Here is a 27926-nt window from a genome sequence, read left to right as displayed (position 1 = left end):
ATGTAACATAAGATTTTCATACCATAGAATTAAGTTATAAGATATCACAAAGCGCAAACTCCTGTTACTTAGGGAACTCACACATACACGCTCTGTAGGCAGTTTCTCTGCAGAACCCGAATACACTGGGCATCAGTATCTGTTTCTTACAGCTCTCTGGTGATTAGGACATGCTTCTAGGACTGATAACTCTGACTTAAAGAATTAAATGATCAGTTCCTATTGGGAGAATTCAGTTTTGGGGACAAATTCATTCCTTGGACTCTTTTCAGCAGCTGAAAGCAAGAAGCAATTATTAAAAAAAAAAAAATCACACAAACACCAAAGTGTTTTGAAAATGTGCTTTCAGAATTTACTGTACAGTTTTCAACAATTTATTTATATGTTGGCTTCTACATGCTCTTACATTTGTGTAAAACATTTATACATATTCTTTACAATTTGTACATATATTAAATGGCTGTATCATAAACATTGTTCTATGAGATTTTATAAAAGAAAAATCAAATAGGGAAAATTACTTATAAAACATTAACAAAACCCGTGATATTAAGGAACAAGAAATTCTCATATTCATGTTCATTTGATTTCCTCTTCTACTTATTTTTTGGTTTCATTTCATTTGTGCTGGCCCAAAACTTTCATTTTCTATGCTAGAATCATCAGGTCAGGAGAACGAAAGCAGTGGAGATAACGCAGTAAGGCAACTGTGGAGGACAGACATGCTCGTCTGCAGGAGGAAGATAGTGTCTGTGAGTGTTCAGATTTAAAGCTGACAGTCTAGAAAGATTATGTTTTGCTTTATGCCATTAACTGGAGTCCTAGTGATCAGAAAAATTCTGTCTGAAGTTTAGGGATGCAGTCAGGGAGACTTTCACTCTGTACTCCTTAAACATAAAAGCTCTGGGGGTTACTGTGTATTATTCAGGTTGTCACCCTTAGGGGTCCCCAGACTTTTCGATGTGGTGCGGACAGAGAGGTCGACTAAGCTGTGTTTTCATTTTTTCCAGAGAATACCCTCGGCCCGCTAGTCTGCCATCCAAATCAAGTGGCAAATCACGCTCTCACACGTTTCTCATGCGGCCGGACTGAGCCACTGTCGGCTCAGATTCGAGGTGAAAGCTCTGGGGGAGAAGGTGTGTCTCCCCCCACCCGCCGCCCGAGCACTTGTTCCCGAGCACAGGAGTCCGCAGGGCGGCTCCACCACTGGGAGCAGAGGAGCCGGGTCAGATGATTTTAGAAACATCCCCAACTTTCTCAACATAGTCTTTCTGGCAAGAACCATGCCCTAACCAAGCTGAGGAAGGGAGCTCCAGGAGAGCGAGCCCTCCCCAAGGAGGGGACACTCGAAATGGTCCTGAGGGAAGTGGGTGCACGTCAATCTGATCCTCAGTTTCTGCCCAGGCGCGTGCTCTGATGGGACCACGGGCCACCACCGAGCTGTACGCGAGGGGGCCGGCCGCCCCAGGAGCCCCCCTTTGCTTCCTCTCTCCCGAAGACATGAGCGCCCGAGTCATAAATATGTCAGTGAAAGGCATGTAGGTTTTCCTAAATAGGAATCCCAAAGGACTGAAAAGAGTTATAAAAATATACGAACATATATATATTTTATTCTGGCATACTTCATATTTTTAAGAAAGCAATTAGTAATTACCTGACATTGGGTAAGAACCAGAAGATCGTGGGCGACGTAAAAATTACAGTTTTATGTAAAATATCGGTGGGGGAAACCCCTAATCTTCTGTTCAAAATTCTGATAACTTTAAGTACTTTCCAAAAATAGAGACGATTTCCATCGTTTTAATAACGGATGTGGAAATGAACAAAACAAGACTATCCCTAAGTAACCGGTGCGTTTCAGTTGGTTAATAAAGTAGATGCAGTTTTTTGCAACTCTATTTCTTTTTGGTTTTCTTTCCTTCCTTTTTGATTTTGATGACAGGGGAAAAACATCACATTGCGTTGCCCCAGGTCGGAAAGAAGCACTTGGGAGTTCGCTTCGTGTGCCGTTCTGTCCTACATCACCGGGAAGCGGCCGAGGGCCTGCCTCAGCTTCTCTGCAATCTGGTGAAAAACGAAACAACCTTGAGAGATCACGCCTGTTACGAATTCATAGTATTCTACTATTTCCATCTCTTATGAGTAAAACATTACAAATACTCCAGCTGAGGGGCACCTGGGCGGCTCAGTCGGTTGAGTGCCCAACTCCGGCTCAGGTCATGATCTCATCATGGCTTGTGGGTTCGAGGCCCACGTCGGGCTCTGTGCTGACAGCTCGGAGGCTGGAGCTGCTTCGGATTCTGTGTCTCCCTCTCTCTCTGCCCCTCCCCCGCTCACACTCTGTGTCTCTCTCTCTCTCTCAAAAATAAACATGAAAAACATTTTTTAAAAACAAATACTTTAGCCGGGCTATGCTTCTAGTCTCTTCCAGCACCAGGCAGCCAGAGAGACCTCCTGAGAGCTCAGAGTGTGCCGCTTCTTCCCAGCACGGCCCCTTCCTCCCTGGGGAGCCACACTGCCAGGCTACTCACTTCTCCCTCCAGTGAGGCAGAGAGAGCGGGTTTCAGGCTCGCCCAGATCCCCCTGCCTTGCTGGACACCACGGACTCCTGAGGCCCCTCTGCTGAGCGCGCCTCTCTGATCCCGCCTGCTGCTGGGCCGCCAATGTGGAGACAGCACACAGGTGCACCGTTACGGCCAGTGCTGTATTGCGGAGGAGATCATGTGTCTACCCTGCCCCCAAGGAGACCACATGGTCCTTGAGGACACAGATGTCTTCACCATTCTTGGAGCCTAAGTATCTGGAATACGTGCTTGGTGTATAATAGGTACTCAATAAGTGTTTGCTCCGTGAACAAATATGCGCATTTTACAACTTAAGGGTTACTTTCTCATAAAACTTGTTGCATCTAACAAGGACGGTGATTGAATGCACGGGTTTCTACTGTGAGTCACAAGGTCATTGATAATTACACCTCACTTGGGCTTCAGATTACTGAACAAATCAACATTATCAGAATTTCAGCAATTCGCCTTCAATTCTTTTCTCACGTAGAACAAATGCAATCTGTGATTCCAACACACGATGAGAAGCAACCTTACAGCGGCACCGGTTAACACGGAGCGTGCAGCCGGAGAGCCCAGGAACCACGCTGCAGGGGATTCGAAGGCGGAAGGGAATTCTTTCCAGAAACTCAGCGCCAAAACCAGCCGCTTCTGACACGCAATTCACACCACGTGGAGAGCACACCAATCACAGCTTCCTTTCAAGAGTCTGCCGGAGACAGACATTTTCGGCGCTGTCTCGCCCAGAGAGGACGCGTGCGTGGGCGGGAGTCTGGGGCCTGCCTACCACCATCCTGAACATACATGAGATAATACCGAGGAAACAGTGGAAAACTTAGTAAGAAACGGGCGGCCAACACACACAGTCAATCACGCAGTGACAGGACTTGTCTTCCGACGTCTGAGTTTCCACTTACATGCCAGGTTCTTTACTGACTGTACACCCTGGTCAACGATAAAATTACTACGCAGAGTGTACGAGTTTACGTTTCTGTTGCGGTTTCCTGAATGAAACCATTTGGGGCTTCTTCCTCTCGCTTGTTTTCTGTCCGAAGTTCCTTCGGTGCACAGGGAGACGTCATTCCCACAGGCCGCCTGTGGTGCCAGGCCCCTTCCCCTTCCCTGTTCCCTCGGCACAGAGAGGCTGCGGGGGTGGGGAACCTCCCAGAAAGGACTTACGGGGGCCTCACAACCAGCCTCCAGTACTCCTTCTTCCTGAAGAGAAACCTTTTCTAATGCTGTACCGTTCGAAAAGGAAAAGGCAGATATAATTAAAAGGGTTTTAAAAAACACACCCAATAATTAACCTCCTTTGGTTTAATACTTAGGATTAAAAAATACAAACAGGTTAACTCTGTAGGGTCAAAGTTAAGTGACCACAAATCCTCCTCTGTGTGTGTGTGTGTGTGTGTACGTGCGTGCAAAGGGCCTGGGGCCGGCGGCCAACTTACTGTTTCGTAGAACTGCACTTGCTGTTCCAGGTACAGGCGGATGACGCTGTTGTAGTCATAGATCCGGTTGCTATGGAAGTGATTCATCTCAGCTACAACCAAACCCAAGACATCAATCAGTACCCCTGAACTTCAACAGACAACACCTGGTTTCTCTGCTGGGTTGTGATCCGTCATCAACTGGATTTAATCTGCTTGGCTTCGGGGCAGGGGCAGTTCTTGACAAATCACTTTATACAGAGGCTAGAAAATCTGAGCAGTTGATGGCAAACAATACTTTCGGGCAGAGAGATGAGTTTTGTGGATTTACGTGTTAGATACTAAGAAGCCTGACATGGTCACGCACGTGTGGACTACCGTCCCAACAGAACCGATCGAGCAGAAGGCTGACTTGGTGGTTATTCTCTGCAGACAACAATGCAGTTGAGAGCATCGCGTTATGGAGGACCTAGCAAGGCACCTCGTGGGTCCTGCCCTGTTCCCCCTCGCGCGGCCCCTGCCTGGGCAGGTTTCTTGGGGTGCCCTGGAACAGCTGTGCAGATGGATGAGACACAGAGAAACCCTCTTCTGTAACAGAGCTTCGCTGCCCTGAGCACCAGGGCTCTTGGAACTCGGCGCCTTACCAGGCGAGAGGACTTGACGCCCGTTCTTTATCTTTGCTGAATCCATCGATTCACAAATGACTCCCTTGTGGAAATTGGTCTCTCGGTGCCACCCCCATCCCATCACCAACTCTGGAGGGGACTTCTCACACCTCCACCTTGCATTTCCCCTTGTTCTCTGTGCCCAGAAAGCCAGCTGCTGGCACCAATTCCTACAAAAAGGGAATTGTCCTGAGTTTCGTGTTAGCTGGAGTCATGCGAAGCTTCTCATTTATCTATTTGGGTAACTTCAAACACAAGTTCAAACCAAATTCCCCACTGCAAACCCTTCGAGAGCCAAGTCTTCACCCAGGCTTTCCCATTTCTGCCTCTAGTTGCCCTAGTTCTGGATATCTCCCAGACATTCTTCTCTTTGCCCCACTAGTTCCCTAGCCCCGAGGGGTGTTTCCTGGCGAAGTCTGTAAATGGGCCCTTCTCTTCTCTGAGCACCACGTCTTTGTCAGCCCCTCAAACTCTCGGACTGCAGAAGCAGTGGACCCCCTTGGCCCCCAACATCAAACCTTTAGTGGCTTCCTAATGCCCATGTCAAGTCTAGGCTCTTCGGCCTGGCTCTCCAGGCCCTCCACAATCACCACGCTTACTCCCCAACAACCTGCAGGCATACTTTCTGCCCGAAGGCCAAGAGGAGAGAATCTTGTCCCATTCTTTCGTGTGCTTTTGTTCCAACTAGAACATCCTTCCCCCTTCTCCTTTGCTTACACCTGTTCTACCCGCCCGTCAAAACAGGAAAAGTCTGTTCACTGCTCCTCTCTGCTGGAAAGCACTCAAATATATAAAAATTAACGAATATCTTCTTTTTATTAACAAACTTTGCTGAAAACGCTATGTCCAATCTCCCTTTACATTCTAGCGTCCTGGGGGACACAGGTTACAAAGTGCTAAAAGCCGAATTTGGGAATCTCACACGGTGTTACGAAAGGAGCTAATATTAAGGGTTATAAAAGTAATTTTCACTGTCTCTAAGAGATAATAAACATGTACAGGTTTGATCAGGCTGTCATCCATAGTTATGTCAGGGAAATGTGCAAAAGAATAAATAAATATTACAAATCTTCATTAACACTGGGATCCTGCAAACAACGGGCTTATGAGAATACTTTAAATCAGCGCTTGGTTACCTACTAGCTGTGGTTCACGTTTGGATTTCTCTCCAGCAGGAACAGCAGATTTGCTGGGGGCTGAGGGTGGGGGTGGGGCTTAAAATCTCCGCTAGCTGTGCACGAACCTCTCTCTTACCTTGCAACGCGTAAGACATGGTACCAACTCGCTTCACCATGTTCTGTTTGTCCTGTGGGGTGATCTTACTAGTTGCCACCAGTTTGTCACTTTCTTTCACTTTTTCTATCGCTGCCTGTGAAATACAAATGCAAGAGTATGAATAAAACAGAGCTAAAAGGATTAGCCATTAATCTAAAATAGAACAGTGCCAACATATTCTCTACCTGACTGGCTACTCAACAAGAAAAAAATGTCCCCACAAAATAAGAACACAGGAAAGCACCTAACTGTAACTTCCCGTAAGTCGCTTGGAAGCAAAAAGGTTGCTTTTCTTGAAATACAGAACTAAGCTAAAATGGGACTGTTTAACGCCACAACAGAATAGAAAACCAAACAGCGCTCTTATTTCTGTAGTATCTGTGAGCCAGAGTCAGGGCCTGGACAAGAGTGGTACGGAAGAGGGAAAGAGGCATTAGCAGTTTGCAAAGTCGTTTGATCAGGGACACGGACGAGCGCATGCGCCCGGGGCCTCTCCCCCTCTGCTGTCCTGGAGCGGCGGGTCACCAGCTTTACTCCGGTTTCTGCGAGGAGCGCCGTACCGATTTCAGATTAATACTCACATGGAGGTAGCTGTGAAAGCTGCCAAATGTTTCCCACTCCAGGACCATCAGAGAGCTCATTAGAGCTGTCTGGAAGGAAAAACTTCACACTCGCGCATACATCAGGCTCCATGCCCAAAACTCTTAAGTGCTGGCACCAATCCCTACAACAAGCTAACCCTTCTGAGCTGGGGTTTTGTTTTGTTTTGAGATTTTTATTTTATTTAATTTCCTCTCAGTTTTATTTATAATTGACACACAACATTGTAGGAGCTGACGTATTGTATATACTGCAAAACGATTACCACGGTGCTATTGACATCCCTCACCTCACGCGGTTACAAGCTTTTTTTTTTCCGCCCCCTTATGATGAGCATTTTTAAGGTCTACTCTCCCAGCAATTCTACTCCTGGGCGCGTATCTGAAGAAAATGAAAACATGGTCTCAGAGCGATAACTGTACCGTCAGGATCACTGCAGCGTTACCCACGACAGCCAAGATGTGGCAACACCGAAGTGTCCGGCGACGGGTGGGTTGTAAGGAGAATGTTCTGAGTTTTGTATGAAAAGATCGGAAGTTGCACAGAGCTTCCTGTTTACCTACGCCACCCCCTCCTGACACTTCCGTTATCAGAGTCAAAGGCTAACGGGGCCTCGTGCCAGGACTGTTAGGGTCACAGACCAGCCCTCTGTGGAGATTTTCCTAACAAACCCAAGCACATCACAATACCCTAGAGAAGTACTAGAGTGGATAAAATCAGTCCACATTCTAAAATAATATAGAATCTGAAACAGAGAAAAATTAACCAGAATCAAAATGTGAGGACACCCTAAAACATTTCTAAATTCAGTTTAAAAATACCTTCACGATGGGAACTACACAGTTTCCTTCTTATTACCCTAAAAATATAAAATTGAGGTTGACCATTGAAGTTTTAGTCAGGAAGCCCTTCATCAGGCCCAGGGACAGAACATCTTATTTCATATCAATAGGGAAGGATCTCAGAGGATTTGCCCAAGCAGCTTACAGGGGTCTCACAAAGGGAAAGCAGTATCCCTAACATTGTCTTCAACTTCAAACAGCAGGATTATTTTGTTTGATACTTGACCTAAGCATGTGCATAAAGGAGCGTTTTTCATATTTTTGTTTCCTCAAAATTATTTTTTATAGAATCAAAAAAACTAGAAACTCCCCCATGATCTAAACGTGTTACGGGGACCTCACTATTTAAACAGACCGAGCAGTTTCCAGCTTATTTCGGAAAGCCCCTCCTGACTCAGGGCTGTGCTGACAGACAGGGACCGCGCAGGTGGCCGTGAGTGGCAGCCGGATTCACCCGCGTCATCTTCTGCGATCAAATTACCTTATGGGCGCCAATAATATCAGGGAAGCAGCCAAGGAAACCTTTATATTCATGATTGCATTCCATGAGGAAATGGAGATCCTTCTTTGGCTGTAATAAGACACAGATCGGTTATTACTGGCAGAGAAATCCAGGCAATGGAGGACAAGAAAACAGTCATACCTGAGGGCTGTGTCAGCCAAGCCCCCAGGTAGTAGTTACTATGGTCAAGGGCTATGCATTCAGCCTAGTTTTCCTGTAAGAAAACAACCCTCCAAGGCTATTACACTCTCAGTTGTAGATTGAAGAGAAAATTATAGAACATCAGATAATTTTTAGGTTGATTGGTAAAATCAGCTATTTTGAGGTGGCTCAATATAACATTATGCGGGAAAAAAGCTAGTTAATACTGTCTGTTTATATGAGCAAATAAGATGTAATCAATGTCTCAATTTTAGCAGAAAACGTAAAATATAATTAAAAATCTGGCGATCACCTTACGTGGCAACCTAAAATTTTTCAATTTTTTTGAATTATAATTTTTAATAGTTATGTTATGCACAGTTCTAAAAATTAATCTCTTTATAACAAACAGAGGTAGTCAATGACCAACATGAATGTGCGTGCACAAGGATATATCTCAAGAACTGAACTAAAAACTTTTTTTTTAATTTAGGGATTTGAAACAACATACATGGTTATCCCCCATTAGGGAATTTCTGATCTGTTGTCTATACAAAAGAACTGGAGTTGGGCCACTGAAGACCCCAATAAAAGCCACGTGGCTGTTACAAGGACCTGCCTTTCCCAGGGGCCACAGCAGGTATGTTCTCCTCGTGAGCTGCTGACTGCTGAGATCCTTACGAGGCAGGCTCTCCCATCACCATTTACCAGCTGAGTGAAGCAAGGCTCAGACAACGGGTCCAAACAGTGACTTGAACAGTGTTCTTGCTATAATGTTCCAACCCCCTGTGGGTGAAGGATGGATCCAAGCCATCGACACCGGAAGGTATTCCTTTAGTTTTTTTTCTTTTTATTTATTTATATAATTTATTGTCAAATTGGTTTCCATACAACACCCAGTGCTCATCCCAACAGGTGCCTTCCTTAATGCCCATCACCCACTTTCCCCTTCCCCCCCACCCCCCATCAATCCTCAGTTTGTTCTCTGTATTTAAGAGTCTCTAATGGTGTGCCTCCTTCCCTCTCTGTAACTCTCCTTTAGATTTCCTGAGGATACATTCATCTAGCACTTTTGCTTAACCAAAGAAAAGCTATTACCAAATACCATTAACAAAGATACACAGGGATAGAAAAGAGAAGGATATCTATTTGCGAAGTTTGTTTTAAAACAGGTTAGGTTAAATATGTGGATTCGACAGCATGAAATCTTTACTGGAATCGCGTGTCTAAGTGGATACCTGTTCTGCCACAAGACCGGCAATTTCTTCGTAAGTCTTTCCTGCTTCTGTTATCGCAGCATTGAGATCCGTTTCGCCTGGAAATCATTATAGTGACATCAGTGGTCGTAAGTTGTATTTTCACTTCATTTATTTTAAAAATTTTATTCTAGAAAATCCTACACGTTTCAAAACCAGAGGACAGCGTAATGAGTTGCTATCTACCCGCCACCTGGCTTCCCAAGGAACAGCTCATGGCCAGTCTTTTTTCACCTGTACCATCCACTCCTTACCTCCCTCTTTCGCTGGCCATGTCACAGTTCACTCATAATTTTTACCTAAAAGATAAGGACTCTTCAAAAGCAAGGACGATACCAACACCACACTGTAGAAAAGACAAACTGTTCCCGACATAAATTATCCAGGCGGTGTGCAGCTCCCTGATGTCCGAAATCAAGGTGGCTGCTTTCAGGATGCAAAGAACGTCCAGGTGGCCGAGAGCCTAAGTGTTTCTTCAGTCTATAGGCTCTCTCTCCTCCCTCTTTGTTTTCTTGCAAATTTCTTTTTCGGGTGTCGAAGAAACCGGGTACTTGTCTTGCTACCTACAGTCTGGGTTCTGCTGACTGTCTCTGTGGTGATAACACAGTCCTCGGTTCCCTGTACAGTCTCAATTTTTTATTTGAGGACAGGTTTGTAAACTGTTGCTTTTCCGCTTCTATTACTCTTTCTCGATCGGAAGCACTTCTATAAAAAGGAACCTTCCTTTATCAGCTATCTGCTTACCGTGAGGTACTGGACGAGAAAAAGCACATGAAATGCTTCCTTCTCTTTACCATTTTCAGAATAATGAGTTATTCTAACCAGTCCCCTAAAGGTAACGGAGATCAACTTTTTAAAAAAGCACTGAAATCTGGATTTAAACGTACTCGATAAGCTTCACTTCACAGAAAGTATTACTTGCACTAATGCTCAAATTTTCTCTCTACAGGCCAGCGGAAGGCTCTTCGACCTGGCATCTGAGTTCTTTCTGCGGGGAGCTCTGGTTCATGTGGGTGGAGCGCAGTGTTCAGAAATCCCCCTGTGGGTGGCGCTAGAGGCGCTTCTCACTCCTGGATTGGATATTTCGGGGCCTTTTCAACGTGCAGAGTGAGGCAAGCTGCATTTTTTTAAAAACAGGGAAATCCTAATGAACTCATATTGACATTTCCCATTCAAATTTAGGACTACAGGATTTTTCATAATGGGTTTTAAAACTTTTGATCTTTATGTTTCTCTCTTTTAAAACTTGGTTCCTAACAACAGTAAAAGAATTATGTATTTGCTTTCCCCCACAGTACGTGAAATAGTTTTAGAAGCTTTAGAAAAACAATACCAACATTTTATGCTAACTACATGATTACTGAAAAACGAGATTTTTGAAGTCTTTTTTGGCTTTAAGACACCTGCTACTAGGGACGTATAATCAAAATTCGCTGCTTTAAGGTGATCTGAAGTAATTCTCTACATGGTTATGCCCTCCTCTTGATGCATCCAATGATTCACTTTGCTTTTGCTTTTTAGGAATTTTTTTTTTTTTACATTTTCATTTAAATTTGTTTTCTAACAATAAAAGTAAAACAACAAATATAAAAATAAATGTAAAACATTCACATCGTTCCAAAGTAGGATCTACGGAACAAGATAAAACTAGAGGTCTAGAGGTCTAGCTTCTGTACCCGTTCCTCTTCTCCCCCAAAGATAACCATTTAAATACTTTTATCAGTTATTTTTCCATGATAATCCATAAGGATATGAAGCGCCTCATAGATCTGTGCAAAGGCCATGCTAACGGTCTCCGTGTTGTTCCAGTAATTAGTTCATGTATTCTTCAAGGGAGTGTGGAAAGTTATAGTTAACATAATCCAAGATGTTCTCAGGAACTGGAATCATCTGAATTACTTCAAGATCAAAGAGTGCAGCGCTGCCCCAAGAAGCCAGCACGTGTGGGCAAAGGAACACGTGATGAGACACAGAACTCAACTCTGCTGACCTTCATTTGCCTTGAAAGGTCAAAGGCCAGTCTTGAAAAGTTCTTTCAGAACAAGATCTCTAGTAAGGTGAATGATATTCAACACAAAGCGTATGACATGGAGTACTTTTAGTAGTTGGCAAAGTGCCACTTGCAACCGGAGTATTTGACAACGCACTGAAGATAGTGTTAAGCACAGAAAACATGGAGAAAGCAAACAGTGCTTCTCTGAGTGTGGTTTGTGGTTCGGAAGGGAATACACAGGTGGGCGCCGTGGAGAAGGTCATCTCTTACTGTCTCCTCCCCTCTAGGATGTCCTGATATTGTCGGGGCCTCACTCTACTGCCCCCCTGCAGCCCTCTCTATCCCTCCTTTCTTCTAGGTCGCTTCAGGCTGAAATTACAGAAGACATAAAACGCCGGAGAGAAGCTGGTCATTTTGAAGGTACACAGACTCCACTAAAATGCACATACAGAATGAGAAATATATGGGAAGATTTTATAAAGTTACCAAAGAAGATCTTTAGGAACCGTTTCTCAGATTACCGAATGTCTTCTGTTTCCCCCTTTTCAAGACTTTTGGTTTAAATTATCTGCACCCTCTATAAATATCACATTTAGTGAAGAGGGAGTGATGTGTCTTTCCCAGCATCGACCAGGAGAACCAGTGAGTGAACTGCTGTTTACACATTCTGTGATCTAGCTCTGAATGATTTTTAAGTTTTATACGTGACTTCAAGGGACGAAAGACCTCAAATATGGGTCCACGTATTATACAAACTTGGAAGCTATTGGAAGGATCATTGTTGGGCTTAAAAATCTAATCTTGGAGCGGTTCCATTCTAGCTTGGATGGGGACACCTATAAGACTGCTGCTCTCAACGTAATAATATCACATAAACTCAAAAGCCATACTTTCCCTTCGAGTCACTGAAGCACTGTAGGAATGAAGAAATCCAAATGAACTAAAATCAGAAAGGGCTGAGCCTGCCACGCGGGTGGAAGAGGGAGCCCTCCACAGGCAGAGGAGCCCTGGGGGGACGGGAGGCGCTGCATGTGGGCTGTGAGGGACTAGAGCCTGGGGAGCCCCAAATGCAGGGCCAGTTCCCCCACACGGGTTGTGTGCAGGAAGAGGTGATGGAGGGAAGTGAGGGCGGGGCCGGAAGACACCCAGCTCTCAGGTGAGGCTTAAGGAAGGCGCAGATTCGGGTGAGCTCTGACATGTGAGCGCACGATCGGGGTCCAGCGTCTTCAGAACAAAAGCTCTCATCCCGTCAACGCACTACAGAACCACAAAGATGACCGTGCTCTCAGGGTCTTGCCGGCACCCAAGCAGCGGATGTGGTCCTAGACTTGGCCTCTGCATCAACCCCCGTAGCACCCTGGCCAGAAGCTTATCTTGCCAGACCTACGTTCCTCATCTTGAAAGGGGGCCCGATTAACTAATCTTCAACGCTCCCATCAATCTGAAAGTTGGGATTATAAGACACAATTCAGCCAGGCCAAAAAGAAATATTCATACACAGCAGCCCCAACACATTTTGGTGAGAGACTAATGTCTCGTTCCTGAAGATACTCAGACACTGACATCCAAAGACCTATCTTCCCTAGGAATTGGGATACAGAACTCGGCCAAAGTACCAATTCTATCATTTCTGTAAGTGATGGGACACACTCAGATTTAAGAACTGCCACTCACCTGACAGATACCTGGACTCCCTAACTGCTCCACAGGGCAAACTAAGCAAAAGCAAACCAAAACATAAGGGGAAATGGCTGGCTTGTTCTCGCAAGTGTGGGCAATGTAAACGTACAATGAATTCGAAAAACCACAGGTAAGATCTACAACGTGGGACAAGTTGAAAATAATTATAAGCTGCGGAGAGACAGAAAGCAACGTGAATTTGTTACTTAGTCAAATTTTCCCTCCAAACCGCGTTGGTGAATTCTGGCCTTTGTAACAGGAAGACTGGACTTCTGAGTTTGGCGGGGAGATGAGAGCCAGGGCGGAGGCTGACGTATCACAGCTGCCCATTCGAGCGCAAGAGCTGTGCCTGAGCACAAAGAAAGGCGAAGAAGGCCAGCAAGAAAATACATAGTGTACCAACCCTCCACTCTTCTCAGAAGCAATGAAGTGAGGTTGCAGGAGTCCTGAGTGGAGCAGCCCAGCCAATTTAAGTGTCGGTGACAAGGGCCCTTCACTGCGGAGTCTCTGTCTGCCTACAAGAGGCTGGAGGGGTGGCTGGTATGCGAGACACTTATGGCCCCAAGACAGATAGACACAGACGTACCTTGATAACCGCTGGAACTAAACACTGTTGCTAAGCTCTGCAGAGCCTTTCCTATCTTCTGATACTCCTTGGGTAATGCTGGAAGAGAAAAAGGAATGCACGGTTAACCAGTCCTCTGAGCAAACTGAAATGGGCTTTGACTGTTTCCTAAAAGTGATTACTTTTATCATGAAAGAAATTTGAAATGATTCAAAATAGTCTATATTCTTTAATAAAATTGTTTTGAACAAAGGATTTTTTAAAAATAAAATTCATTATTCATGGATGGTTCAGTAAATGGCGGATGCTATTATTATTAACCACCGTCACCACCGCCCGCATCCTTCGCCGCGACCGGGAGCTCATTTGGAAGATGTCCGGCTGACAGAGGACTTTTCATGTACATCACCCGATCACCACGACAACCCATCTACCGGGCGGAGACTCCACATCTTGGTTTTGTGGGTTAGAAAAATAAGGCTCAGATAAAGCGAGTGGACTTGCCCAGGGTCACATGGCCAACAAATGGTGGGTTTGGCACGTGTGATTCCGAATACATTGCTTTCCTCACTGTTATGTATGTATGAACGATTATTTGCATAAATTAAATAAATAAATAAATAACTGAAAGCAGCAACATGTGGAGAAAAATATGGCAGAAGGACTCAGGACCAGGGAGGGGGGTTTTAGCTTGCTCATCTGTATAACATGATTAATGAAATGATCTCTGAGGTCCTTCTAGTGCTAACATTCTAGAATTCTACAGTCACTCTGGAAAACTCTGAGCAGAGTCCATCTTAGGCTATTTTCTCTGCATCTGTAAGTAATCCCTTTCAACACACCAAGTGCTTTTCAAAAGAAAGCCTTACTTGCATTTGAAGGCTTAGTGCAGGGTCTATCTTAAAGAAGAAAGATTCAAATGTCTTTAAAAACATCTAGTCCAGAGAAATCTGAAATATGGTCTATAAGCCGCAATAATCAAGAGACATGAATTCAAACCATATTGGCTTAATTTTTTTTTTTAATTTTTTTTTTCAACGTTTATTTATTTTTGGGACACAGAGAGACAGAGCATGAACGGGGGAGGGGCAGAGAGAGAGGGAGACACAGAATGGGAAACAGGCTCCAGGCTCTGAGCCATCAGCCCAGAGCCCGACGCGGGGCTCGAACTCACAGACCGTGAGATCGTGACCTGAGCTGAAGTCGGATGCTTAACCGACTGCGCCACCCAGGCGTCCCATATTGGCTTAATTTTAATAAACTGTTTACCTTTTTGTAACTCAGTTTTTGCCTCTATACGTGGGGTTAAAGACACCTGCCAGGTGCTTTACCACACCAAGCATGTGCTACATTTCTCACTTTACAAATCAGCAATTTTAAGACACTCTTTTGAGAGAAAAGAAGAAAGAAGATATGCTTAAATTAAATCCCAAATCAAGTGCTTCAACTCTCCCTCTCCCCCCACACCAAAAAGGGCAGCCTTACACCAATATCCTCTATTTCATAAATCTGGCCTTATGGCTCATATGGAACCTGAACTTGACTAGATATTAGACATAAGGGATTTAACTCTTTAAAAGAAATCATAAACCCAGATTTTTGTGATATCCTTGAAATTTTGATTGGAGGATTTGCACTTGAAATATTTCTAAAAAACAGGGAACATCTTTCAAAGAATCTACAATTTAAATGATTTATTATCATGGCCTCAAAAGAGCTTATAGCTAAAATTAATTATCTTAAAATGAAATCACTGTTTGAGTGAATGTCACTCCCCCTTCCGTGCTGAGTTAGCTCCCTGTGACCCAAGGCCTGAGCGGGTTTTCTTTTCTAGTGTTGCATTTGTATACATTGCCGTGTGGGGCTTACTTCTATATTTAGGGTACAGCATCATATGTCTTTGCCATGACAAAGGAGCAACTGTTATCACTCCCAGCGTCTGCCCCCCGGGCACGAACAGCTGGCACACAAGTGGTTTTGTTGATATAAAGTATTATGTGAGTGGCAGAGGGCCATTCGGTAAACAGGGCCTTTTTTTCCTGCAAAGGGCCAGACGGTAAATATTCCAGGCTCTGTGGGGCCACAGGTTTCTGTCGAAGGTACTTGACTCTGCCACTGTAATGGGAAAGGAGCCACGACAGTACGTATATAAGCGGGCATGGCCGTGTTCCACTTTTACAAAAATAGGCCCCAGGCCAGAATTGGCCTGCTGGCCACAGTTTGCCAATTCCTGATGTAATAAGGGCTTGGACTGAATAGATCTTAACACTGCTATGAACTTTGCTGTGCTAGGGTCTGGATTTAATAGATCTTAATATTGCTATTAACTCTGCTGTGGTATCTTAATAATTCATTCACCAGTTACCCCACATTCAGTTTCTTATTCATTAAAATTAGTTTTTGACTTCCGATTTTATTCTTTTCCCCTCATTTAAAAGAAAAATACCACCTGTTAAAATACTTCACAAAATGGATAATTAAGCTCCTTCCTATGCTGAGTACCATAGTTTAAAAGTGGGTGTTATTTTTGTAATTCAAAGTAGAAGCCATTTTATTAAAACACACAATCAACCCCCCACCCCACCCAAACCCTGAATACAACCAGTATTCTTATAGGGTGTATGAGCTGAAAGCCAGAAAATTCTTAGATACTAGCCTCATGGCTGACCTACTAGCCTTAGTACTAGGTTAGGTGAGTTAGGACTCACGGCACCTCTTTCTCCAGAGATCATCACAAGCGACCATGATGAGAGCTCAGCTCTCTCTCTCTGGGGCTCTGGAGGCCTTGTGGCAATAAGGGCGGGATGGACGCAAAGAGGAGGAAGCTCCCGAGAGTCTATGGCCATGGACAGCCACGTGAGCACTTGTGCAGCGGTGACCGGGTCTGTGAAGCCTGCTGGGCCTTAGAGGTGGGAGGGCAGCCGCGGGGTGTTGACCCCACGGCCGACGCTTGACTGCTTCTAGCCTGGGCTATGTGACAAGAGCTGCAAGGACTTGACTGCAAGACAACAAAGGTTCAGCAGGATGACGGTTCAGAAACCAAGGCCACGTGGGGAGGGGGCCGGGGGAGGCACGAAGTCTTCGAGAACAGGGAAGTGCAGGCAGACGGCAGTGGCTGGCGGAGCACCTGCCCTCACCCTGCTCCTCGTCTGACCCAGCATCCTGCTTTCTCTTAAATATTAGGTCTGTAGCCATATACAGGTGGTCCCTGACTTAACAATGTTTTGCCTTTATGATGCTGTCAAAGTGGTATGCGTTCAACAGAAACCGTACTTGGAATTCTGAATTTGGATCTTGTCCCGGGCCGGGGACACATGGGAGGATCCTGTCTGTGATGCTGGGCAGCCGGCGACCACACGACACGCATTCTGCACCCGTGCAGCCATTCTGTCACTTTGAGTCCGGTATGAGACGCTCAACCGTCTCGGTCCTGTGTGAGACGTCTCTGCCCAACTGCAGGCTGATGCGAGCGTCCCGAGCCAGGGGGGCCAGGCTAAGCTGTGAAGTTCGGGAGGGTAAGTGTATTGAATGTATTTTCAACTTAGGGTGTTTTGCACTTAGGATGGGCTTTTTGGGATGTAACCCCTTGTAAGTTGAAGAACTTTCTATAAACAAATCTTACCAAATGGATTAACATTACAATGTAAAATCATGACATTAAAAACAAGAAGCATTCTCTAAACATGAAGAAAGGATTCATTATTCACAGATTATAAACCCCAAATAACTAGAAACAGTTAAGGGGACACATTTTTGTGAGAGTTCTTGAACTGGATTTGTTGGAGTCCGTCTTCCGTCATCTGATTAGGGCTGACCAGTGAGAGTCACCAGAGAGCCATGGGTATGACATTACTGCATGACGTGCATTTCTGTTTGAGGGGACGGTTCCCCAATGTGGTAAAGGTCACAAAACGGGGCCTGCACTGCCACCTACAAACCCAGAAGTGGCCGCGAGGATGGCACTTACGTCCTGTGCACCGTTTCCAGTGCTCCTGGCCCACGGTCAGTAGCTCCTTCACACCATCATCCATGGCTTTGGTGAATTTACCGACGGCATCACACTTCTGTTCTCTGTGGGGCGAAACACAAGATGGCATGTCCTTAACTTTGCTACCACATGGTCAGTGTGATGTGCAAGACAAGAAAAATCAACACGGTCGGGGAGACGTGCACCAAACATAACCACGGGTAGTGGTTTTCTGGCACTGTAGCAACGCCCTTTACTCAGGCTTGAAGGGGCACTTGGGCGGCTCAGTCGGGTAAGTGCCCAATTTCGGCTCAGGTTTCAGCTCGCTTTCGGCTCAGGTCATGATCTCGTGGCTTGTGGGACCGAGCTCTGCATCAGGCTCTGCACTGACAGCACAGAGCCTACTTGGGATTCTCTCTCTCTCTCTCTCTCTCTCTCTGACCCACCCCCACTTGTACTGTCTCTCTCTCTCTCTCTCAGAATAAACAAACTTAAAAACAATTACCTAAAAATCTGCCATTTAAATTTTAACTCTGCTTCTGTTCCCCCTCAATTCCCTGTGAATTTTAACTAAAATCATTCTAAAGGAAATGAAATCATGGTTTCGTGAATATCTTATTTGGTGGAGGTACCATCGGGTAGTTTATTCATTCATTCCAATAAGTACTTCAATGAATTGGAGAAAGTGACCTGGATACACAACCATCTGAGTGATACCGAACAACTCAGTTCTTTGAGGATATAAAAAATGCCAACCTGAAAAAATCATCCCAACATAATGCTAAATGAAAAAAAAAAAAAGCTTATAAAACAGAATGCATAGTGTGAGGTCTTTTTTTGCTTAAACAATTTTTCTATTAGATACATATGCACAGAGGAGATTTTGGAAGACCTAGGTCAACACATATTAACATTGATTTTTTCTCTCTGGGAAGTTGTAACATTTTTTTTTTTCCTTGTCTACACATTTGGTAACCCATAAGCAAGAATTTTATAATAAGAAAAAAAACTTCTTAAAAAAAGCCCCAAGATTTCTAGTTAGTTTTTAAATAGAAAAGGAATACTCCAGATTTTCAACCAAGCCTTCATAAAAAAAAAAAAAAAATTACATAATTAGAAACAACAGATGAAAAAATAGCACAAAACTGCAGGTTAGAGATTTACTTCCTTTGAGGCAATGTTCAGAGATTTCTGCCTTGTTGAATATCATGTAGGCATGCGCTGGTTCTGTGCCACTTTGTTTTATCATGCTTTATTATTATTTTTTTTAATCAGACCTATGTTTTATTTTTATTCATTTTTAATACAATTTATTGTCAAATTGGCTTCCATACAACACCCAGTGCTCATCCCAACAGGTGCCCTCCTCAATGCCCACCACCTGCTTTCCCCTCTCCCGCCATCCACCCTCAGTTTGTTCTCTGTATTTAAGAGTCTCTTATGGTTTGCCTCCCTCCCTCTCTGGAACTCTTTTTTTTCCCCTTCCCTTCTCCCATGGTCTTCTGTTAGGTTTCTCAAGATCTACATATGAATGAAAACATGGTATCTGTCTTTCTCTGACTTATTTCACTGAGCATAATACCCTCCAGTTCCATCCATGTTGCTGCAAATGGCAGGACTTCATTCTTTCTCATTGCCAAGTAGTATTCCATTGTATATATAAACCACATCCTCTTTATCCATTCGTCAGTGGATGGACATTGAGGCTCTTTCCATAATGTGGCTATTGTTGAAATTATCATGCTTTATTAGAGGTAACTAGAAACCACCATGTCCATTATGAAATCACAGACTTCAAGGTAAAAAGGAAGCAGACTTCAATCTGACGCTACAGCTAGAAAGACAACGCTTCCCTGCACAAGTGATGTGCTCCCCATCATCCAACCACAGCCTCCCCGGCCTGCGAGCACAGGAGGTGGACACAGGTTTGGGAGGAAGGAAAGGCTGATCTCTCTTACATTTCTAGTAAGTCCAAGTCAGGGGCCTCCGGTTCCATGGTGGAAAAGATCATAACTCCTACCAGCTCGTCTTTCTCAGCCTTCCTCTTCCCAGTTTTCCATTCCTGCAAATAAGAACATTATAATGTTACCGTGGACAGCACAGTCTTTCAAAACTCCCTAATGCGATTGGCTCACTGACTATCTTTCTAATTGTCGACCACAGCTCCCATGCCATCGTCCTCTCCACCGAGGGAGTGTGCACACCCCAGATGTAATCTCTGTACACGAAACACGTGCCAATGCGCAGAACGGTCCCTGTGAGCCCAAGTCCCTTCAGAGCGAGGGGACTCAATCCCTATCCTTTCCCAACGCACAGCAATATAACAGTGAACACGAACACACCCTATATTCCTGACCAAGTACCTCAAAGTTTTAGGTTAAATGTTTTCTTAAAAAAGGTGAAAGCTTTTCTAAAATATAAGATAGGAACCAATATTATGAGCTATTTTTTAAAAAAAATTTTTTTGTAAGACAGATCTATAAAGATCTATCTATACACACACACACACACACACACACACATACACACACACACACACAGAAAAGCGCCTAAAGCCATAATATACAGTGCGACCAATTCTCACAAAGTGTAAGATAATAGCTGTGTAACCTACCCCAAGGCCAAGAGAAACAAGCTGGCATTCCAGAAGGCCCCTCGTGTCCCTTCCCAGTCCTGACCCCTGCCCTCCCCCACAAAGGTAACCACTATCCTCTTTTATAGTTACCAGTTCCTCACTTTTCTTTCAAGTTATACCCTCTAGACACAAGTCCCTCATGGGTAGGTTGGCTGGGTTTCCGAGCTGGTGAAGACCACCCTACCATGTATTCTTTGTGTCTGGCTTTTTTGGCTCAACCTGTGCTTAGGAGCTACAGCCACATTGTTGGTGGAGCCACAGGTCATTGGTTCCATTCTTGCCTGAACACTCCCCAGTTTGTTCATTCTACTACGGGTAGCCACCCGAGGCCCTGCGGGCAGGAGGGCGGTGGTTGAGCAAGATGTTATGTACATGTGCCCCGATGCGGGCAGAAAATGTTCGCCCTAGTAGGTAACGCTGGGTGACTTTCCAAACTGGTCTCACCCATTTGCACACCCACCAGCAGGTGTGACTGAGCTCACTAAGACGCTAGGTTTAGTTCAGCCATTTCTGGCTAGTGGGTAGTACTATTCTCGGTACTTCTGATTTGCATTTCCGTGATGACTAATGAGATTAAGTACTTTCCCATACATTTGTTGATGACTGAGATACTGTCTTTTGTGAAGTACCTTACCAAGTCAACCCTACAACTGGGCTGATTATCTTTCTTACGGATTTGTATGTGTTTTCCTATATTCTAAAAGGCAGCCCTTTAGTTGGTTCTAAATGTTCGTAACTTTAGCTTGTTTTTCACTTTTAGAGGCTTCTTTTGATACACAGCTGTTCTTAATTTTAATGCAGTCTAATTTATCAACCTCTTCCTGTGTGATTAGTCATTTTTGTGTCATATTTCAGAAATCCATCCCTCCACTAGGGGTATGAAGATATTCCCCTATGTTACCTTCTAGAAGCTTTATGTGTTGCCTTTCACATTAGACTTGCAAACCACCTGGAAATGATTTTTTTAAAAACTTTATACAATGGAAACTTCCAAATACATATAAAAGTACACAGAAAAGTCTAACAGTTCCCCTCTCAGACTCAGCTGCAAAACAAATATCAACATTTGCCAATCTTGTTTTTTCTATTCTCCTCCATTCTGCATTTTTTTCCTTGATTTTACTGGAAGTCCCAGATATGGTATCATTTCACCTATAAATACCTTTTTTTTTTTAATTGTTTATTTATTTTTGAGAGAGAGACACACACACAGAAGCAGAAGCAGACTCTGGGCTCTGAGCTGTCAACACAGAGCCTGATGCAGGGCTTGAATCCATGAACTTTGAGATCATGACCTGAGCCACAGTTGGATGCTTAACCAACTGAGCCACCCAGGTGCCCCTCACCTATAAATACCTTATATAGAGAAGGCTATTATATGACTTTAATACAGAAGACCACATTTTCAAAATACATAATCACAACACCAATGTCAACCCTAACAAAATCAATAGTAGACTGTTGTGCGGTAGGGACCAAATTTCATTTTTCCCCAATGAAGCCACCCAAGTGACCCAGCACCATTCACTGGAAAGACTGTCCTATCCCCACTGGACTTTGGACCATCTCTGCCTCACATCGTGTCCCTTCTATTCTGTTCCACTGATCTATTTGTCTGGCCTTATGCCAATACCATGCTTTTAAAGTTAGTTTAGTTTTATAACAGGTCTTAATATCCAATAAAGCCCTCTTCCTACTTCATTCTTTTTCAAGAGTACCTTGGCTAGGCTGTTCTTAGTGCTCTGATTTTCCACCTGTGGCATCTTTTCTGTTCCCCAATTCCATGGAACACTTAGCTAGGTTTTCTTTTATTTCTCTCAAAAATGTTTCACAGCTTTTTTTTTTTTTAAGGTTTACTTATTTATTTTTTGAGAGAGAGAGAGAGCCAGAGAGAGAGTGAGCGAGCAGGGAAGGGGCAGAGAGAGAGGAGAGAGAAATCCCAAGCTGTCAGCGCTGAGCCCGATGTTGGTCTCAATCTCACTAACTGGGAGATCATGACTTAAGCCAAACCAGGAGTCAGATGCTTAACCGACTGAGTCATCCGGGCACTCCTTATAGCTTTAAGTTTATTCATTTTGAGAGAGAGAGAGAGAGAGAGAGAGAGAGAGAGAGAGCGAGAGCGCGAGCATGCAAGCAGGGGCGGGCAGAGAGAGAGGGCGAGACAGAATCCCAAGCAGGCTCTGCACTGTCAGCACAAGCTCGACATGGGGCTCAATCTCACAGTGAGATCATGACCTGAGCTGAAATCAAGAGTTGGATGCTTAACCAACTGAGCCACCCAGGAACCACCACATCAAAGCTTCTTATGTAGAGTTTTTTGTACATTTTCTTGTATTTATTCCTAGATATATTTTTGATGCTACTGTGATAGTTTTTTTTTTTAGATTTTCATTTTGTGTTTATTGCTGGTATGCAAATATGTGCTGTCTTGCATCCAGCTATCTTACTAACCACTTATTTCTAGTAATTTCTCCTCGGGTCTTTGGGATTACCTACGTCCATCCATCTACATGAGCTACTTCTGGCCAAAGAATCACAGCTTTCAGTGAGTATCTAGTTTTACACCCTCATTTAGCAGGTGAGGAAACTGTGACCCAAAGAGATCAAATGCCGAGGCCAAGATCACAGAGGGAGCCTGCAGCAGAGCCCAGACTAGAGCTCAAGTGTCCTGACTCCCAGGTTCTTTCTTCTTCCTATTATATCAAATCCTAAAGCCCCAGTGTCCAGATTTCTTTTTTTTTTTTTAATAATAATATTCTGTATTGAACACAACCTTTAGAAGCGCTTTCTAAATCAAATCTTTGGAAAATCAGGACTTCTGTTTGAGCCTTGTGGGTACCAGCAAGGCAAGAAAGTTGGGAAGGGATTCCATGCAGCTTTCGTGTCTCCAAAGTAACAGAACTGATGGCCAGAACTACCTCAAAGAACCTAGTGTTTCACCACTGTATGATTTCACGGCACACTGTGACTGACATCACATCTCACCAGACAAACCAGACTTGTCCAAAGCAGGCGCAAGTCTAGACCTACAATCTTGACCAAAAATTGCTGAAGCACCTCAGTGTTTTCTAGTTCCTGGCCTGGTTACATGCCACACACTCAAATAAGCCCGCCAATTCTAGAAATAAGCAGTAACTGAAAATAAGGCCCAAATAATTGTACAATATTAAGTGTATGCGTAGGTCTGTAAACATACACAGAGCCTGATTATTTACACTTATTATAAATGCATTCATGTTAACAAGGGAAAAGTACTACAAAGCAGTTTAGCAAGTAAATCTCTGCCTGAAAGTTCCAACAAAGTATATAATATTCCGGTATTTAATTTAATAAAACACGAAAATAATTTCATGACTTTTTTTTCTAGGACTGTAATATATTCCCTATCTCCTATAAAAACTTATGCTTTTATTCTTTACATTGCTTTCTAAGATATGTCATCTTTGTTGTAAGAGAAACATGGAGAAAACATCTTTCAGAATAAAAAGGTACAATTTACAGCAGAAGTTTATGGAGAGAGAGAACCATCTCCAAAGCAGACAATAATGAGATGTTAAACAGCCAATGGTTTCTTGACCTTCAACAAATACGTGGCCATTGGCAGAATGACTATCTACGGGACAAAGAGAGACTAGCATTTAGTCTGGACTTGCGACTACCATTCTGGAAAAACGCCTCGGCTTGGAGAAGGCTGGTCCAATGCTGAATCTACTTTTTGTTTCTTAACGTTATTACACTGCAAGGTCAAAATGTGAGCTTAAGAAATCATTCACTCTGTTTCCCTCACTTCACACTGATAATATCCTGCATAGTTTGGGGCCTATCCTATTTTTAAAAGCATCCAGGAAAAGTTTTCATTCCTCATCCTATCATATCCTTCACCTCCTGCCCACTCTGGGCCAATCCATTCCCAGCTGATGGAAAACCATTCTGGCAAGCGGTTCTTCCACATTATCATGACTAATTTCCCATGCTTAGGATTTAGGTTTCTGTCCCCTCATTGTCTTTGGAGGAAATGAGAAATAGTGAGTCAACATAATTTTAACTTTCAGACATAAAATTGGTATGAATGTGACAATTCTCAATATGATCGATGACTGTCATAACAAAAGGTCCTACCTTTTCATCTCGGAAATTTAGAAACTGCTGGAAAACCTCACTTTCTGAGATGACTGGGTGACGACACATCCTGGTCACCCATGCCTGAAGTCTCTCCATGCGCATCTTGATAAATTCTTCTTCAAAGCGACCTGCAAGGTGGACAAGAGTGATATACACCCCTGTCTAAAGCGGATTACCGTCAGCACAAATGAAAGCCGTTTGTATCTACTGGGTCTTTGGTAGAAAGTTATTTAGTACAAGGTAAAACCATAGTGATCTTTCACTAAATTAAAAACACTAACCTAAAAACAAGCTGTAACACAGCGGATGCTCAAAGAGCTACAGGAAAGAGATACAACAGGCTTTTTAGTTTTTAAGGATGAGATTCTGATTTAACAGATTAACAAATTTTGTAGCTGTGACAAGAAAAATCACAGCTACAAAGTACTATTTTCTTCAAGGATCCCTGAGTATTCAACAAATTTAGAAGCAAATCTTATCTAAGTATGAAAAACTTCCTCTTTCTGATAAACTAAGACTATGCCAGTCCTGCGTGGCCATATGAAGTCTGTAGGCAGAAAGGGGTGAAAGAATGGAATTTAATAAGTAATCCTTACAAAGTATGTAAAATTTTTATATCTATAAAAATGTGTCCAAATGCAATATAACCTCAAATTTAGTATTTATGAAAAGTAGCTCAAGACCGTAGCTCTTTATTTCATTGTTTTTTAACGTACTTAAACCAAAAATAGAAAAAGCAATTTTTCCACGAATGCAGTAAAGCTACTATCCCAGAACTTATGACCATTCTAAAACATAGCCAAATGAGTGGTATTTCTGTTTTAAAAGCAGAAAATCAGCTTAACAAGCCTGACATACCAAACATCAAGTGAACACTGAAAATGTTTTAAGTCTACCAAACAAAATCTCTGTTCGTTAAAAGGCTCCTGGAGATGAAAATACCAGCTACAGTTGAGTGAGGCAATCAGCTATTCCCATCCTCCCAAAACAATTATAAAGCTGGACAGAACCCAGAACCAAAAATAAGTGTTCTGGAAATCAACCAAAGGCAAACAGCCATGTGAGAAGTGTTTATACTTGCAAAACTGCTGAACTTTATGGAAATCTGTGGCGTTCTGTCTGGTGTGGGGCTGCTCTCATCTCCCCTGTGGCCCCTGTACCTCCCCACCCTCTCCCCGGTTGACATGGAGGTTCTGACAGTGCAGAGCAGACTGTGAACGTGAAGGCTGGCCACTGCAGGTTCCCTGGCGAGGAAAAAGGCTCACTTGACCTGGAGCAGGGGGACATGCTCATACTCAGTGGTGGTGGCCGTGACGATCCAGAGGCTGGGGAACAGAGAGGGCCAATGACCCCACTAGCCAAGGTTGTGTGGTCCAGCCAAGCATTTTCCGGACTGAGGCTGTGTGCAGAAACAGTGGAGACCAGATGGAATCCGAGTCAGCCACACATTCCTGGCCAATTCTGAGGCTGCACACACTTGTAAAGGAAACACAAAAGGTCCGCAAAAAAGTAAAAGCCAGGGTGGCTAACTTGAAAACTACCTGATCTTTGAATGCACTCCCCTACCCAAAGACCCATCAGCAGAGGACAGAAGCCGTACTGGCTTGAGGCAGGCTTACTGCTAATCTATACAGACACAAGGGTGAGCCCCAGGGAGCCAAACTTAAAAAATAAAAATAACTGAACTTTAAGGGGAGAGACAGGGGCGCCTGGGTGGCGCAGTCGGTTAAGCATCTGACTTCAGCCAGGTCACGATCTCGTGGTCCGTGAGTTCGAGCCCCGCGTCGGGCTCTGGGCTGATGGCTCAGAGCCTGGAGCCTGTTTCCGATTCTGTGTCTCCCTCTCTCTCTGCCCCTCCCCCGTTCATGCTCTGTCTCTCTCTGTCCCCAAAAAAATAAATAAACGTTGAAAAAAAATTTAAAAAAATAAAGGGAGAGACAATTCAGAGACTTGGCCTAAGCAAATTACTTCCCAAACAATCAAATAAACATAAAGTAGAAACAACAACCTTCAGAGATAAAAAATCAGAATTGAGAGTTGCTAAAATATATTCTCTAAAATTTTCAGTTTTTGACAAAAAATTAAGAGATATGCAGAGAAAAAGCAAGGTATAACCCATACCGACAAAAAAGTAGTCAACAGAAACCATCTCTAAGTATCTCTGGATGTTGAATTTAGCAGACAAAGCAGCTTCCAGAAATACATTCAAAGAGCTAAAGTCATGTTTAAAAATGCAGAGAAATAGGACACGGAATCAAACAATAAAAATTCTCTAGAAAAAGAACTTACAAATAAATAGAATGAAATGTTTGGAGCTGAAAATACAGTAACTGAAATTAAAAATTCACTGTAGAGGCTCAAATGCAGATTCAAGATGGCGGAAGAAGGAATCAGTGAATCTGAAGATAGTGGTTTATATACACAATGGAATACTACTTGGCAATGAGAAAGAATGAAATGTGGCCTTTTGTAGCAATGTGGATGGAACTGGAGAGTGTTATGCTAAGTGAAATATGTCATACAGAGAAAGACAGACACCATATGTCTTCACTCTTATGTGGATCCTGAGAAACTTAACAAAGACCATGGGGGAGGGGAAGGAAAAAAATAAGTTAGAGAGGGAGGGAGCCAAACCATAAGAGACTCTTAAAAACTGAGAATAAACTGAGGGTTGATGGGGGGTGGGGGGGGGGTGAGGGTGATGGGCACTGAGGAGGGCACCTGTTGGATGAGCCCTGGGTATTGTATGGAAACCAATTTGACAGTAAATTTCATATTAAAAAAAAAAAAACATTTATAAGAAGTAAAAAAAAAAAAAGTTATCTAATCTGAAGAACAGAGAGAAAAAAATGGCTGAACCATGCTTCAGAAAACAAAACACGTGAACATACTTGCAGTGGGAGTCCACAAAGGAGAAGAAGAAAAAAAATATGTGAAGAAATAAAAGGGCAAAGTTTCCCAAATTTGATGGAAAATTTTAATCTGCATTTCCAAGAAGCTCAACAAACCTGGATAGGATAAATATGAGGATGAATCCACACCAAGATACAACAGAATCAAACTGTCGAAAGACAGAAACAAACCCTGACAGCAGCAAGTGAAAAATGACTCATTTTGTATAGTGGAATGTGTGCGTGCGTGCGTGCGTGTGTGTGTGTGTGTGTGTGTGTGTAATCAAAAGAACTGACTGATTTGTCATCTGACACAAAGGAGGTCAGAAGCCACGGAAAGACATATTCATCATGCTGAAGGAAAACGGTCAGCTGTGAATTCTATAACCAGCACACTTATCCTTCAAAAATAAAGGCAAAATGAAGACATTCTCAGATGAACAAAGATGAGAGAATTAACTGAGAGCAGAGCTGTATTAAAGAAATACTAGAAGAAGCCCTTCAGGTTAAAAAAAAATAGTACGTCAGGCTAAAAGGAAATTACCTAAATTCACAGGGAGAAATGAAGAACACCAGGAATATGTGGGCTAACATAAAATATGTATTCTTTTCTAATTTCTTCTCTTCTTTAGAAGACATAAGATTGTAGAAAGCAATAATTATCATACCATATTGCTGGATTTATGATATACATGATGACAGTAGCATAAAAAGAGGGAATCAGAGCTATAATGGAGAAGAGTTTCTATCAATTTTATTAGAATTGAGTATTAATCTGAAGTGCATTGTAACATTACA

At 43.3% G+C, this 27926-nt stretch overlaps 1 protein-coding gene across 2 annotated transcripts in view; it reads right to left on the bottom strand.

Annotated features, from left to right (window-relative positions):
- Nucleotides 1-327: 327 nt before the first annotated feature.
- SNX9 (sorting nexin 9) overlaps nucleotides 328-27926 on the bottom strand; it is a 126588-nt gene continuing 98989 nt past the window's right edge. For both annotated transcript variants that reach the window (XM_043593111.1, XM_043593113.1), the window contains 9 exons: nucleotides 24235-24365; nucleotides 19439-19542; nucleotides 17481-17584; nucleotides 13535-13612; nucleotides 9258-9334; nucleotides 7858-7947; nucleotides 5914-6028; nucleotides 4016-4107; nucleotides 328-2064 (listed from right to left, as the gene is read on the bottom strand). In XM_043593111.1, coding sequence (XP_043449046.1) covers nucleotides 2017-2064; nucleotides 4016-4107; nucleotides 5914-6028; nucleotides 7858-7947; nucleotides 9258-9334; nucleotides 13535-13612; nucleotides 17481-17584; nucleotides 19439-19542; nucleotides 24235-24365 — 839 coding nt within the window. In that variant the 3' untranslated portion in view covers nucleotides 328-2016. The remainder of the gene's footprint in view (nucleotides 2065-4015; nucleotides 4108-5913; nucleotides 6029-7857; nucleotides 7948-9257; nucleotides 9335-13534; nucleotides 13613-17480; nucleotides 17585-19438; nucleotides 19543-24234; nucleotides 24366-27926) is intronic.

This window comes from Prionailurus bengalensis, chromosome B2 (genome assembly GCF_016509475.1).
Source record: "Prionailurus bengalensis isolate Pbe53 chromosome B2, Fcat_Pben_1.1_paternal_pri, whole genome shotgun sequence".
In the NCBI taxonomy this organism is placed as follows: Eukaryota; Metazoa; Chordata; class Mammalia; order Carnivora; family Felidae; genus Prionailurus; species Prionailurus bengalensis.
Note: the sequence above shows the minus strand (reverse complement) of the source record. Positions and strands in the feature narration are given on the sequence as shown.